This window comes from Oncorhynchus gorbuscha, linkage group LG18, assembly GCF_021184085.1.
Source record: "Oncorhynchus gorbuscha isolate QuinsamMale2020 ecotype Even-year linkage group LG18, OgorEven_v1.0, whole genome shotgun sequence".
In the NCBI taxonomy this organism is placed as follows: Eukaryota; Metazoa; Chordata; class Actinopteri; order Salmoniformes; family Salmonidae; genus Oncorhynchus; species Oncorhynchus gorbuscha.
In genome coordinates, this window is record NC_060190.1 from 66,394,407 (window position 1) to 66,409,680 (window position 15,274).

General features: G+C 44.1%; 1 protein-coding gene across 2 annotated transcripts; it reads left to right on the plus strand.

The window, feature by feature from the left end:
* The first annotated feature begins 333 nt into the window (after window positions 1–333).
* Window positions 334–2,841, plus strand: LOC124002472 (tumor necrosis factor receptor superfamily member 10C-like). Of its 2 annotated transcripts, XM_046309888.1 has the most exons (7): window positions 334–470; window positions 659–772; window positions 1,245–1,373; window positions 1,461–1,533; window positions 1,701–1,951; window positions 2,062–2,175; window positions 2,351–2,841. In XM_046309888.1, the coding sequence occupies exons 1-7, from the start codon at window positions 371–373 to the stop codon at window positions 2,440–2,442; spliced, it is 873 nt and encodes a 290-aa protein (XP_046165844.1). In that variant the 5' UTR covers window positions 334–370; the 3' UTR covers window positions 2,443–2,841. The 2 variants fall into 2 exon arrangements, with proteins under 2 accessions (XP_046165844.1, XP_046165845.1); XM_046309889.1 differs by lacking the exon at window positions 1,245–1,373.
* The last annotated feature ends 12,433 nt before the right edge of the window (window positions 2,842–15,274 follow it).

Genomic DNA, 15,274 nt, shown 5'->3' on the forward strand with positions numbered 1-15,274 from the left:
GTACCTCTCAGAAACATAAAAGAAAACAGCATTAATATGAGTGGAAGTGATCTGTTTATTTGGGTGTTATGTCAAGGAAATATAATAAACCTTGAAGGACAGAGTATTTTCAGTTGAAAAGAATGAGGATTATAATTTATTTACCACTCTTGGGGCGGGGATAACTAAAGAGGAACAGGAAATCATATGATTCATCACACGATCTTAAACGTGCACATGGCACAGCTGAACTACACCACATATGTCACCTGAGCTGTAGATCATATATAAGTGAGGTTTCAACATCATAGTGGTTTTCATATAGTATTAACCCCCCCCCCCCCTGTACAGGTTCACAGACAGCCGTGCTCTTTTCTAAAGCGAAAGTTATATGATGATCCTGTCTGGATTTTGGATGCTCATCTATTTATGTGTATTCACTTGTAAAGGATTTTTAAATGCAGTGGAAGCAACTTTCGAATGCAAAAAAGGTAAAGTATGAGTCATTAATTATTAGGTGCTATTGTGTGAGTTATACTCTAATGTGCAATGAATGTAGATGTATCTTGAATACTTTTTCTTTACCATTGATACTATTAAAGTTACTTCTAATGTGAAATGAGTCCAATGTTAACAACAATTACAGTACAAGGACAATAATGTGAATGATATTATCAAGGTGAGATGATAAGTAGACGGAAAGGAAGATTTTGTGACCCATGCCCTGAAAGGCAATACCAGGCAGGACCAAATCGCTCTCAGCGATGTGAACCCTGCACCGACTGCATTGAGAGTAAGTTACAATCATGTTGTAAGAAGTTACAATCAGTATTAATAGATGATGTAAACAAATGACCTGTGGACAAAAAATAGTGTCTGTATAATGATCCCACACCAAATTTTCAGTTGAATACTATGAACATTTGAACATCTGGCCATGTTCTGTTATAATCTCCACCCGGCATAGCCAGAAGAGGACTGGCCACCCCTCATAGCCTGGTTCCTCTCTAGGTTTCTTCCTAGGTTCTGGCCTTTCTAGGGAGTTTTTCCTAGCCACAGGTGCTTCTACACCTGCATTGCTATGCTGTTTGGGGGTTTAGGCTGAGTTTCTGTACAGCACTTTGAGATATCAGCTGATGTAAGAAGGGCTTTATAAATAAATTAGACTTGAATACAAATAATAGCCATACAATATGCCAGTGTAACCCACAGACACGTTTGTTTGTTTGTATCAATAAACTATAAAAACATTGTTTTTTATTCAGACAGTGAATTGATATCAGAGTGCACGAAGACTTCCAATGCTATATGTCAGTGTCGTACAGGATTCATTAGAAGGAACGATGAGTCTTCGTTATGCAAGTGTGCCAAGGGGTCTGAGCTGGATACATCAGGTGAAGCTGGAGCATGTAATACTGATGATTTTGAATGGATTGATTAGTAAATGTAAATAACTGGCATTATATAATTTCTCACCTCAGGATTAATATGCCGTGAATGTAAGGAGGGATCCTTTTCCACCAAAATGGACTCTAAATGTGTGAAATGGCGAGAGTATGTAAATTAACTAGCATTTGTCCAATTTTTGCTATTTGCTAAAGTATCAAGCAATCTCCTTACATTTACAATATAATGTTGCAGCTTTTGTCATCCTCTGCAATTTATTTCAAAGCCTTTTTATGGCAGTCTGACTCATGGCTGTGTGTCTGCTTGTGTCTCAGGTGTAGGAGGGGAGTGAGGATTCCGGGCAGTGTGACATCAGATGTGACCTGTAATGAGAATTCAGAGCCAGAGGGGAAGACCCTCTCCTCCACACACACCACTTCCTCATCTGGCTCCATCCAGACCTTTTCTAAGTCATTGATCCAGAGCCAAAGGTCATCCCCTCATCCTGATGTCCCCACCTTAACACCAGCCCCCACTATCAAGGTGACCAAAAGTCCCAAGTTCTCAACGGCAGACTTTGGCCAAGGTAAATGCTGTTCTTGACTCTCGTCCATGACATACATTCATGTATAACTTTGTGTTACAGTTGATCATTGTATAGCTTTATATGAATAACGCCTTATTTATGTCTTCCAGTAATGACACTCTTGGGAATTGTCCTGCTGCTTACTTTTCTACTGACCACTGTGACCTGCAAACTGATCACAATTCCTTGCATCAAGAACCACAAGAAGCCAGCTGTCAGAAAATGTATGTGCAACTGTTAGGGAAACTATAAGTCACACAATCGTTACGAGAAGTGTTACGTTATTTTCTTTAGCTATTATGTACATTGTAGTTATTTGAGCTTGATGGGCTCTTGAATCTGAAATGTCATATGTGTGTTGTTTTGTTTGTATATTCTGACTCTATTGTTCTCCCCTAGCTCAGGACTCAATGTGCCGGAGGTCAGTTGAAGAAAGTGGAGACAGCAGTTTCTCTTCCCTGGTAAAACAACCAAGTTTGGGGGAGCCATGATAGAGATACCTGGCTCTCTGTCTGTCAAACAATTCATATTGTCAAAATGTTGCTGTTATTCTCAATGCTACTCCTTTAAACCAGAAACAACTTTAAACAGTTTTCGAAAATTTTAAAATATTGTCAATATTTGTTTATCAGGTATTCTGGTATTATGGAAAAGCATTTTAGACATAACTTTGTTTTCAATCTATTTGTCAACAATAGCATTATTCTTGGCTGAGCTGGGGGATATAGATATTATTTTATTTTCACAAATAGGCGTCTGACAAAATAATGATAAATACTACTTCCTGTTCCTTCAGGTATCTGGTTAGATTTACAGGGGAGATTATGTGAAAACAATGCTATGGTGGCAAAATAATGTGGCAACATTTTGTAAAATGTGTATTGTGTTAAATGTTGTGGTTGTTTATGTCTTTGCAAATAAACTTTTTCACAGTTAGAATGATACTAATGTCCATATGCACATTCTTAGGAGTTGAGACATTTACATAAACTAAGACCCAGCAAGAACAGAAGTATCAGGATGTATAGGGAGAAGAATCAGTACACTACAGACACTGACACTGAGTAGGTTCTTCCCCCTGTGGATAGGCTATAGGTCTGTTACTTGTTTTCAATGAGAGAGATACTTCCACCCAGTCTGTATGACTTCCACTCACGTTTTCAATCGAAACCATCAAGTCAAAGACAGAGGCTGCCACCGTGAGCGAGATCTTATGTTGTTGATCACTTTTCATGTTCTGATTAGGTTCCACTTTTTTTTATCATCACTTTTCACCTATCTCAGCAATGTTCATTACTGTGGTTGTAGTAGATATGTAGTTTTACAAAATGAAGGGATATTGTGTGCATAATAGGATGGAAAATGAGTGATGGGTGGTCAAAAACATTTCAATCTACATCAGCCACTAAGACTGATTTGGGCTTGAGGTTACCGAAAAAAAATAACATGTTAGCCTTAACCTTTTTTCTAAATGCATTCAGCCTCAGGGTCATGATTTAAAGCCTCATCTAATAGATGGAAAAATTTTAATAGCACAGGAACACATTACTGGACTGGACTGGTTGTGAGCTCACCAAAGGACTAATGCCCCCCTGGTGGCCCACACCTTCCAGTAGTAGTTAGAATTTCACCCATAGAATTAGGAATTAGAATTATCATATCTTTATGGAATTTTGAGGGATTATGACATAGGCCCTGTAATAATTTATCATGATCTCTCTATAATTTGTAATCGAATCCCCGAGCTGACAAGGTAAAAATCTGTCGTTCTGCCCCTGAACAAGGCAGTTAACCCACTGTTCCCCAGTAGGCTGTCGTCGTAAATAAGAATTTGTTCTTAACTGACTTGCCTAGTTAAATAAAGGTTAAATAAAACATTTATAAAATAAATAAAAGTGAGTCTCCACCACTAAAGGGTAGAGTTGACCAGGTGACGTGTGATCCTGTCATGTTTGTCATTTATTATCATGTCTTGTCCCTGTGCTCCCCATGCTATTCGTTTCCCTCTGCTGGTCTTATTTGGTTCTTTCCCTCCTTCTATCCCTCTCTCTCCCCCCTCCCTCTCTCACTCTCTCGCTCTCTCTTCTCTCTATCGTTCCGTTCCTGCTCCCAGCTGTTCCTATTCCCCTAATCATCATTTAGTCTTCCCACACCTGTTCCCGATCCTTTCCCCTGATTAGAGTCCCTATTTATTCCTTTGTGATCCGTTCCTGTCCCGTCGGTTCCTTGTTTTGTATTCACCATGCTGTGATTGCGTTTCGCCCTGTCCTGTCGTGTTTTTTTGCCTTCATCAGATGCTGCGTGTGAGCAGGTGGCTCTATCAACTACGGCCTGCGCCTACCCGAAGCGACCTGCAGTCTGTGGCCGCTTCTCTAGTTATTCCCCTCTACAGACTAGAGGATTTTTGTTATTCCCTGTTTTGGATTTAAATAAACTCTGTTTCTGTTAAGTCGCTTTTGGGTCCTCTTTCACCTGCATGACAGAAGGAACCGACCAAGGAATGGACCCAGCGACTTCAGACGCTCGTTACACTGCCGTCGAGATCCAAGGAGCCATGCTCGGCAGACACGAGCAGGAATTGTCTGCTGCTCGCCATGCCGTGGAGAACCTGGCTGCTCAGGTTTCCGACCTCTCTGGACAGTTCCAGAGTCTACGTCTCGTGCCACCTGTTACTTCCTGGCCTGCCGAGCCTCCAGAACCTAGGGTTAATAACCCACCTTGCTACTCCGGGCAGCCCACTGAGTGCCGCTCCTTTCTCACGCAGTGTGAGATTGTGTTCTCTCTCCAACCCAACACATACTCTAGAGAGAGAGCTCGGGTTGCTTACGTCATTTCACTCCTTACTGGCCGGGCTCGAGAATGGGGCACAGCTATCTGGGAGGCAAGGGCTGATTGCTCTAACAAATTCCAGAACTTTAAAGAGGAGATGATTCGGTTTTGACCGTTCAGTTTTTGGTGGGGAGGCTTCTAGGGCCCTGGCTTCCTTATGCCAAGGTGAACGGTCCATAACGGATTATTCCATTGAGTTTCGCACTCTTGCTGCCTCTAGTGAGTGGAACGAGCCGGCGCTGCTCGCTCGTTTTCTGGAGGGACTCCACGCAGTGGTTAAGGATGAGATTCTCTCCCGGGAGGTTCCTTCAGATGTGGACTCTTTGATTGCTCTCGCCATCCGCATAGAACGACGGGTAGATCTTCGTCACCGGGCTCGTGGAAGAGAGCTCGCATCAACGGTGTTTCCCTGCTCCGCATCGCAACCATCTCCCTCCTCTGGCTTTGAGACTGAGCCCATGCAGCTGGGAGGGATTCGCATCTCGAATAAGGAGAGGGAACGGAGGATCACCAACCGCCTGTGCCTCTATTGCGGAGTTGCTGGACATTTTGTTAATTCATGTCCAGTAAAAGCCAGAGCTCATCTGTAAGCGGAGGGCTACAGGTGAGCGCAACTACTCAAGTCTCTCCATCAAGGTCCTGTACTACTTTGTCGGTCCACCTACGCTGGACCGGTTCGGGTGCTACATGTAGTGCCTTGATAGACTCTGGGGCTGAGGGTTGTTTCATGGACGAAGCATGGGTTCGGAAACATGACATTCCTTTCAGAGAGTTAGATAAGCCTACGCCCATGTTCGCCTTAGATGGTAGTCATCTTCCCAGTATCAGATTTGAGACACTACCTTTAACCCTCACAGTATCTGGTAACCACAGTGAGACTATTTCTTTTTGATTTTCCGTTCACCGTTTACACCTGTTGTTTTGGGTCATCCCTGGCTAGTATGTCATAATCCTTCTATTAATTGGTCTAGTAATTCTATCCTATCCTGGAACGTTTCTTGTCATGTGAAGTGTTTAATGTCTGCCATCCCTCCCGTTTCTTCTGTCCCTACTTCTCAGGAGGAACCTGGCGATTTGACAGGAGTGCCGGAGGAATATCATGATCTGCGCACGGTCTTCAGTCGGTCCCGAGCCAACTCCCTTCCTCCTCACCGGTCGTATGATTGTAGTATTGATCTCCTTCCGGGGACCACTCCTCCTCGAGGTAGACTATACTCTCTGTCGGCTCCCGAACGTAAGGCTCTCGAGGATTATTTGTCTGTGTCTCTTGACGCCGGTACCATAGTGCCTTCTTCTTCTCCGGCCGGGGCGGGGTTCTTTTTTGTTAAGAAGAAGGACGGTACTCTGCGCCCCTGCGTGGATTATCGAGGCTGAATGACATAACGGTTAAGAATCGTTATCCGCTTCCCCTTATGTCATCAGCCTTCGAGATTCTGCAGGGAGCCAGGTGCTTTACTAAGTTGGACCTTCGTAACGCTTACCATCTCGTGCGCATCAGAGAGGGGGACGAGTGGAAAACGGCGTTTAACACTCCGTTAGGGCATTTTGAGTACCGGGTTCTGCCGTTCGGTCTCGCCAATGCGCCAGCTGTTTTTCAGGCATTAGTTAATGATGTTCTGAGAGACATGCTGAACATTTTTGTTTTTGTCTATCTTGACGATATCCTGATTTTTTTCTCCGTCACTCGAGATTCATGTTCAGCACGTTCGACGTGTTCTACAGCGCCTTTTAGAGAATTGTCTCTACGTAAAGGCTGAGAAGTGCTCTTTTCATGTCTCCTCCGTTACTTTTCTCGGTTCCGTTATTTCCGCTGAAGGCATTCAGATGGATTCCGCTAAGGTCCAAGCTGTCAGTGATTGGCCCGTTCCAAGGTCACGTGTCGAGTTGCAGCGCTTTTTAGGTTTCGCTAATTTCTATCGGCGTTTCATTCGTAATTTCGGTCAAGTTGCTGCCCCTCTCACAGCTCTTACTTCTGTCAAGACGTGTTTTAAGTGGTCCGGTTCCGCCCAGGGAGCTTTGATCTTCTAAAAGAACGTTTTACGTCCGCTCCTATCCTCGTTACTCCTGACGTCACTAGACAATTCATTGTCGAGGTTGACGCTTCAGAGGTAGGCGTGGGAGCCATTCTATCCCAGCGCTTCCAGTCTGACGATAAGGTGCATCCTTGCGCTTATTTTTCTCATCGCCTGTCGCCATCTGAGCGCAACTATGATGTGGGTAACCGTGAACTGCTCGCCATCCGCTTAGCCCTAGGCGAATGGCGACAGTGGTTGGAGGGGGCGACCGTTCCTTTTGTCGTTTGGACAGACCATAAGAACCTTGAGTACATCCGTTCTGCCAAACGACTTAATGCCCGTCAAGCTCGTTGGGCGTTGTTTTTCGCTCGTTTCGAGTTTGTGATTTCTTACCGTCCGGGTAGCAAGAACACCAAGCCTGATGCCTTATCCCGTCTGTTTAGTTCTTCTGTGGCTTCTACTGATCCCGAGGGGATTCTTCCTTATGGGCGTGTTGTCGGGTTAACAGTCTGGGGAATTGAAAGACAGGTTAAGCAAGCACTCACGCACACTGCGTCGCCGCGCGCTTGTCCTAGTAACCTCCTTTTCGTTCCTGTTTCCACTCGTCTGGCTGTTCTTCAGTGGGCTCACTCTGCCAAGTTAGCGGGTCATCCCGGTGTTCGAGGCACTCTTGCGTCTATTCGCCAGCGCTTTTGGTGGCCGACTCAGGAGCGTGACACGCGCCGTTTCGTGGCTGCTTGTTCGGACTGCGCGCAGACTAAGTCGGGTAACTCTCCTCCTGCCGGTCGTCTCAGACCGCTCCCATTCCTTCTCGACCATGGTCTCACATTGCCTTAGACTTCATTACCGGTCTGCCTTTGTCTGCGGGGAAGACTGTGATTCTGACGGTTGTCGATAGGTTCTCTAAGGCGGCACATTTCATTCCCCTCGCTAAACTTCCTTCCGCTAAGGAGACGGCACAAATCATTATTGAGAATGTATTCAGAATTCATGGCCTCCCGTTAGACGCCGTTTCAGACAGAGGCCCGCAATTCACGTCACAGTTTTGGAGGGAGTTCTGTCGTTTGATTGGTGCGTCCGTCAGTCTCTCTTCCGGGTTTCATCCCCAGTCTAACGGTCAAGCAGAGAGGGCCAATCAGACGATTGGTCGCATACTACGCAGCCTTTCTTTCAGAAACCCTGCGTCTTGGGCAGAACAGCTCCCCTGGGCAGAATACGCTCACAATTCGCTTCCTTCGTCTGCTACCGGGTTATCTCCGTTTCAGAGTAGTCTGGGTTACCAGCCTCCTCTGTTCTCATCCCAGCTTGCCGAGTCCAGCGTTCCCTCCGCTCAAGCGTTTGTCCAACGTTGTGAGCGCACCTGGAGGAGGGTGAGGTCTGCACTTTGCCGTTACAGGGCACAGACGGTGAGAGCCGCCAATAAACGCAGGATTAAGAGTCCAAGGTATTGTTGCGGCCAGAGAGTGTGGCTTTCCACTCGCAACCTTCCTCTTACGACAGCTTCTCGTAAGTTGACTCCGCGGTTCATTGGTCCGTTCCGTGTCTCCCAGGTCGTCAATCCTGTCGCTGTGCGACTGCTTCTTCCGCGACATCTTCGTCGCGTCCCATCCTGTCTTCCATGTCTCCTGTGTTAAGCCCTTTCTTCGCACCCCGTTCGTCTTCCCTCCCCCTCCCGTCCTTGTCGAGAGCGCACCTATTTACAAGGTACATAAGATCATGGACATGCGTTCTCGGGGACGGGGTCACCAATACCTAGTGGATTGGGAGGGTTACGGTCCTGAGGAGAGGAGTTGGGTTCCGTCTCGGGACGTGCTGGACCGTTCACTCATCGATGATTTCCTCCGTTGCCGCCAGGATTCCTCCTCGAGTGCGCCAGGAGGCGCTCGGTGAGTGGGGGGGTACTGTCATGTTTGTCATTTATTATCATGTCTTGTCCCTGTGCTCCCCATGCTATTCGTTTCCCTCTGCTGGTCTTATTTGGTTCTTTCCCTCCTTCTATCCCTCTCTCTCCCCTCCCTCTCTCACTCTCTCGCTCTCTCTTCTCTCTATCGTTCCGTTCCTGCTCCCAGCTGTTCCTATTCCCCTAATCATCATTTAGTCTTCCCACACCTGTTCCCGATCCTTTCCCCTGATTAGAGTCCCTATTTATTCCTTTGTGATCCGTTCCTGTCCCGTCGGTTCCTTGTTTTGTATTCACCATGCTGTGATTGCGTTTCGCCCTGTCCTGTCGTGTTTTTTTGCCTTCATCAGATGCTGCGTGTGAGCAGGTGGCTCTATCAACTACGGCCTGCGCCTACCCGAAGCGACCTGCAGTCTGTGGCCGCTTCTCTAGTTATTCCCCTCTACAGACTAGAGGATTTTTGTTATTCCCTGTTTTGGATTTAAATAAACTCTGTTTCTGTTAAGTCGCTTTTGGGTCCTCTTTCACCTGCATGACAGATCCTAGTTGTAGGCAGCAGTGAGTGGTGTGTGCCATGGCTGTCGACTGAGAAGAGGACTCAATAAGGGGAACTATAGATGTGTATGTAGCCTACGATAGTATTGTGACATTTAGGGCCCCACACAACCACCTACCTCATTCCCTGTGGTCCTGATCTGCAGCTGACGTCACTGTGAAGAGGCGTTGTGACAGTTGTGATGTGTTCCTGTGTCTCACAACTGATGCAGTCAACATCGGTGGGTTAGGAATGAAAGAGTGACAGAGACGAGAAAGGAGGCTATCTAAAAACATTTTTAGAAGGTGTGTGTGTTTTTTCATAAACACAACCAAATGATTATTTATTGAGATAGCATGTATGTGTTAATTACACTGTTATCAAGGCCCAGCAGTTCTAGTGTTAACAAAATATTTTCTTAGTCACCAAAAAGCACGTCTTTACTGGTAAGGGCAACACACATGCCCCCCCATTTCGCCCAGCGGGTAGTTTTATACCTTAAGGTGGACATAGATTTCAGCTCATGCTAACTCTTTCATCCACAGAATAGAAAGAAGCTAAACAAATGATTTTGCATTCCTTAAAGTTCAGCAATATCATTCATGCAAAGTAATGAGACGGTGTAAGTTTGCCTGCAGGATAATATGGTAAAGTTATCCTCATGTATAGGCCCTCTAAAAAATAAATAAGACCAAGGACATCCAAAATCCATCAGAGTTTTTAATGAACCCAGCATCGCTGATACCAAATAAATGTTTTGTAAGAAAAAAAAGTTAGCACATTGGGAGAAAGAGAGAGATGCTCACACATTCAGCTTATGTACCTAGGTCTACTATCAAACTCACACCATTCATACTGTACACATCATAGATTGCTTCAGCTAGATAAACATCACAGAAACACTTGCTTCCTAGATTGCTTACCACACACTCACGCTCCCAGACAGAGAGATACCTGACGTCACTGCATACAGTACATCAAATAATTGGGGGAGAAAGGAGAATGTGTTAAACATAATGGACATTCTGTACATCCATATGACAGTCATCTGTCTTCTGTATCTTTGGACTATGGCTTTAGCAGCTGATCAACAATGCAATGATTCGTATGAGAAAGATGGCAAATGTTGTGAACTTTGTCCACCAGGTAAGACTTGCTTGTTAGAAGCATGTAAGAATATAACTGAACTAATATTTAGTTGATCTCTGACTGGCTGGCTCATAAGTACATTTGTGAAGAAGCAATGCACAGCAAGCACCAAAACTGACTGTGGTTACTGCCCAGTGGGATTCTACTCTGAGACCAATGACCTCTTTGAGGACTATCAACCATGCCTCAAATGCCAACAAGGTAAGGGTTATGATGACAGCACAAGAGGCTGCTGAGAGGAGGACGGCTCACAATAATGACCAGAATGGAGCAAATAGAATAGAAACCATGTGTTTGATACCATTCCACTTATTACGCTCTGAAGGACAAAGGAAACCGCACACTGCTATTGATAGTATCACCGGTCTTTAATAAGCTTACGTGTCGGCCACACCGCCTTCGTCAGAGTTTTGGGGATTTTTTGAAAGTTGCACCGTTATGTGGACCTAGCCCCTCCCACATCCGTTCTACACATCGAAGGGGGTTGGAGGCAACGGAAAAATAAACAAGTGCTACCAAATATAACAATATGCATTTAATAAATATTACAAAAGTGTATAAATAAGGTGTATTAAACACATCTGTAAAATCTCAATAAGGACATAGCAAGTTTTCATTAATCATAGGGTACATCATACGAAAAATATGCTCGAATCTGGAGCAAGCCCTATTAAAAAACCTGATCTCAAAACCTGAATATGAATATCTTTTGCTGCAAATGTGCCATACGTCCATGCATATATATTTTACCGAAATTACACAAACCTAAAACACAACAAGGCAACTATCAAGGCAGACCAGTGGTTGCAGGAATAGGCTCAATGCTAGAGCCTTTGTCGAACTTTGTACTCTTTTATTAAATATCATGCAATCATTGCCATCATATGTAAAAGACTCTATAGACTTTATAAACAAGATCTCACCAATAAAGGGTTTAAATGAAGACTGTATTTTGGTCACATTAGATGTCGAGAGTCTATATACCAGCATTCCCCATGTGTGTGTGTGTGTGTGTGTGTGTGTGGGGGGGGGGGGGGGGGCTTGCAGCACTAGCACACTATTTGGGAGACAGAGATACAAACGAATATCCACCAACAAACTTATAACTATTTCAGTTGATGAATACTACCTCCAAACGAATGGGACATCGATGGGCTCTACATTCGCTCCGAGGTTTCAAGAACGTTTTGTTAATAATGTAAACGAGAATCCATTTTTGAATAAAGTCCTGAAGTGGTATCGATATATTGACGACATTTTTTGTATATGGGAAGGAACTCAAGAAGATTTGTCAGATTTTATGGCACTACTCAATGACATTGACCCTAATCTCAAATCCACTATTGAACGTGACACTCAACGTGTTCATTATCTCGAGATGTGGATTGAGAAATCAATTGGAACCCTATCTACAACTCTGTACATAAAAGAAACGGACAGAAATACTCTATTACAGAGTGACAGCTTCCACCCCGAGCCATTAAAAAGAGGACTTCCAAGAAGCCCGTTCGTATATGCCACTGACTCCACAGAGGATTATCTAGAAGAAGCAGCGGAGATGTGCATGAGGTTTCTAAGAAGAGGCTATTCCTCACAATGTGTGGATGAAGCTCATAATTTGGCATTGAAAAACACACGAGATGAACTGCTACAAAAAAAGACCCGCTAAAGCCAAAGAACACTCCGTAATGTTCACAACTACATATACTTTGAATTTACGAAAAGTGGGAGGTGTGGTCAAGAAACACTGGCATATTTTATCATCGGATCCAGTTTTGCGGGCTGAATTTAAATATCCACCACGTATTGTGTATAAGAGAGGTCGCAATTTACGCGATAAATTGGTTCATGCCAACTGCCAGTCACAAAATAAAATGAGTCAAGCTCTTTTACGCCCTCTACCAAATGGTAGCTATAAATGCAGAGGATGCGCACAGTGCAACAATATGATAAAGTGAGAATATTTCTGCCACCCACACACAGGAAAACGGTTCCAAATAAATTATATTATTACTTGTTCCACCACCCATGTTATCTACATTATTAAATGTCCATGTGGACTCTGTTATGTCGGTAAAACCACCCGCTCTCTCAAACAGAGGATCAGTGAACATAAAAGTTCAAGCAGGAGAAACGACAGGGATTATCCAGTCGCTGTACATTTCAATGACCTGAAGCATGACATTTCTACCTTTACATTTTGTGGCATAGAGAAAGTTAAGATATCAGATAGGGGAGGAGATATTAATAACACTCTGAGTAAAAGAGAATGTTTTGAGTTTTCACCCTCCAGACATTATTTCCTAAAGGATTTAATGATGAAATGCCTATGTATGTTATGTTGTGGATTTGAACAGGAAATATGTGTCTCTTGTAGATTATTCAGACGTTTTTTGTATGATGTACCCAGTGACTAATGAAAACTTGCTATGTCCTTATTGAGATTTTACAGACGTGTTTAATACACCTTATTTATACACTTTTGTAATATTTATGAAATGCATATTGTTATATTTGGTAGCACTTATTTATTTTTCCTTTGCCTCCAACCCCCTTCGATGTGTAGAACGGATGTGGGAGGGGCTAGGTCCACATAACTTTCAAAAAATCCCAAAAACTTTTTTAGAAGGCTTTAAATGTATTAATATGTAAGCTTATTAAGGATCGGTGATACTATCAAGAGCAGTGTGCGGTTTCCTTTTTCCTTCATATTGTTCAATTGTTGCCATGCACCTGCAAATTAGATTGCTCAGATGTGCAAGTGCCTTTTGAATTTTGTTTACTTATTAAGCTCTAGCCATTACCACAAGCCCGTCCTCCCCAGTTAAGGTTCCACCAACCTCCTGTGGATGACAGGTGACATAAACAAAACATTCTATTTGTCTAGCTCTTAAAAATCATTAGCGTCCTACCCTTAGATTGTTGATCGACCCTCAATGGTCAAAGTACCTAATAACAGGAAAGCAGTGGCTGTTGGGGCAGGCACAGAGAGAGGCTCACACTGTTCATTCATGTAATGGTTTGTAAATGTCTCCACTGAATTACTAGACTCTCACCTGGTAGTCTTCTTTCTCTCGTTGCTTTTCTGGGCAGTCTACACAAGAGTGTGCACCTCAACCCCAAATGCAAACTGTTGGTGTGGCTCTGGTTTCCTATACTCAGACCACATCTTCTCAAAATGTGAAGAGGAAAAGAAATGCGGCAAGGGGGAGGAACTGAAAAGGACAGGTAAGACTGTCATATGTTTTCCTTCCTCTACTACCTGTCACTGACTCTGTTTACAAATGCAGCAAAAAACAGCATCATCTTAATGCTGGGAAGTGGTCAACAGGCATGTCCATACCACTGCTAACCTGAAGAATGTTTTCCATCTACAGGTTCCGGGGAGTACACTTGGAAATGTGTCCCATGTCCTAATAACACATAACATGGTCACTGCAAACTACTAACACAGTAAGAACACTGTTTTGAAAAATAGCCAGATGTCACTTTTAGCAGAGCTCCTCTATCATGTGAAATGTTTCTAGTGACTCCGAAATAACTTGTAATACCTTGTCACCAACAGGTGTGGTGCACATGGACTTGATGTGATCTTCCCTGGGAACAAGACCCATAACTCAAAATGTGGCATACATGGTATGTTGGCAATTAGTCAAACAAATCACAATCCAAAGTAATTTCCAATGTATACTAAGTATATGGACACCTGCTTGTCGAAAATCTAATTCCAAAATCATCGGTATTAATATGAAGTTCGTCCCCCCCTTTGCTGCTATAAAAGCCTCCACTCTTCTGGGAAAGCGTTCCACTATATGTTGAAACATTGCTGCGGGGACATGCTTCCTTTCAGCCTCGAGCATTAGTGAGGTCGGGCACTGATGTTGGGCGATTAGATGTGGCTTGCAGTCGGCGTTCCAATTCATCCCAAAGGTGTTCAATTGGGTTGAAGTCATGGCTCTGTGCAGGCCAGTGAAGTTCTTCCACTACGATCTCGACAAACCCTTTCTGTATGGAATCATCTAGAATGTCATTGTATGCTGTAGTGTTAAGATTTCCCTTCACTGGAACTAAGAGGCCTAGCCCGAACCATGAAAAACAGCCCCAGATCATTATTCGTCCTCCACCAAAATTTATAGTTGGCACTATCCAGTTGGGCAGGTAGCGTTCTCCTGGCATCCGCCAAACCCAGATTTGTCTGTCTGACTGCCAAATGGTGAAGCATGATTCATCACTCCAAAGAATGCATTTCCACTGCTCCAGAGTCCAATAGCGGCGAGCTTTACACCACTCCAGCCGACACTTGGCATTGCGCATGGTGATCTTAGACTTGTGTGTGGCTGCTCCGCCAATGAAACCCATTTCATGAAGCTCCCAACGAACAGTTTGTGTGCTGATGTTGCTTCCAGAGGTAGTTTGGAACTCGGTAGTGAGTGTTGCAACTGAGGACAGATGATTTTTACGCTGTACGCACATCAGTACTCGGCAGTCCCGTTCTGTGAGCTTGTGTGCCTACCACTTTGCAGCGTTGTTGCTCCTAGAAGTTTCCACTACACAATAAAAACACTTACATTTGACAGAGACAGCTCTAGCAGGGCAGAAATTTGACAAACTGACTTGTTGGTAAGGTGGCATCCTATGACGGTGCCACATTAAAAGTCACTGAACTCTTCCATATGGGCCATTCTACTGCCAATGTTTGTCTATGGAGATTGCATGGCTGTGTGATTAATTTTATATACCTGTCAGCACCTGGTGTGGCTGAAATATCCGAAACCACTCATTTGAAGGGGTGTCCACACTTTTGCCCATGTAGTCTATTTGGGTAGATCGAATTGTTTGACTGTTCATCAGCGACAGGAAGCAAAGAGGTCGGGTGTTCTATTCAGCTGATTCTG

Coding starts and splice junctions, on each gene's coding strand:
- LOC124002472 (XM_046309888.1), top strand. CDS start 371: ATGATGATCCTGTCTGGATTTTGGATGCTCATCTATTTATGTGTATTC. Junction 1,534..1,700: donor AAATGTGTGAAATGGCGAGA/GTATGTAAATTA, acceptor CTTGTGTCTCAG/GTGTAGGAGGGGAGTGAGGA. Junction 1,952..2,061: donor AACGGCAGACTTTGGCCAAG/GTAAATGCTGTT, acceptor TATGTCTTCCAG/TAATGACACTCTTGGGAATT.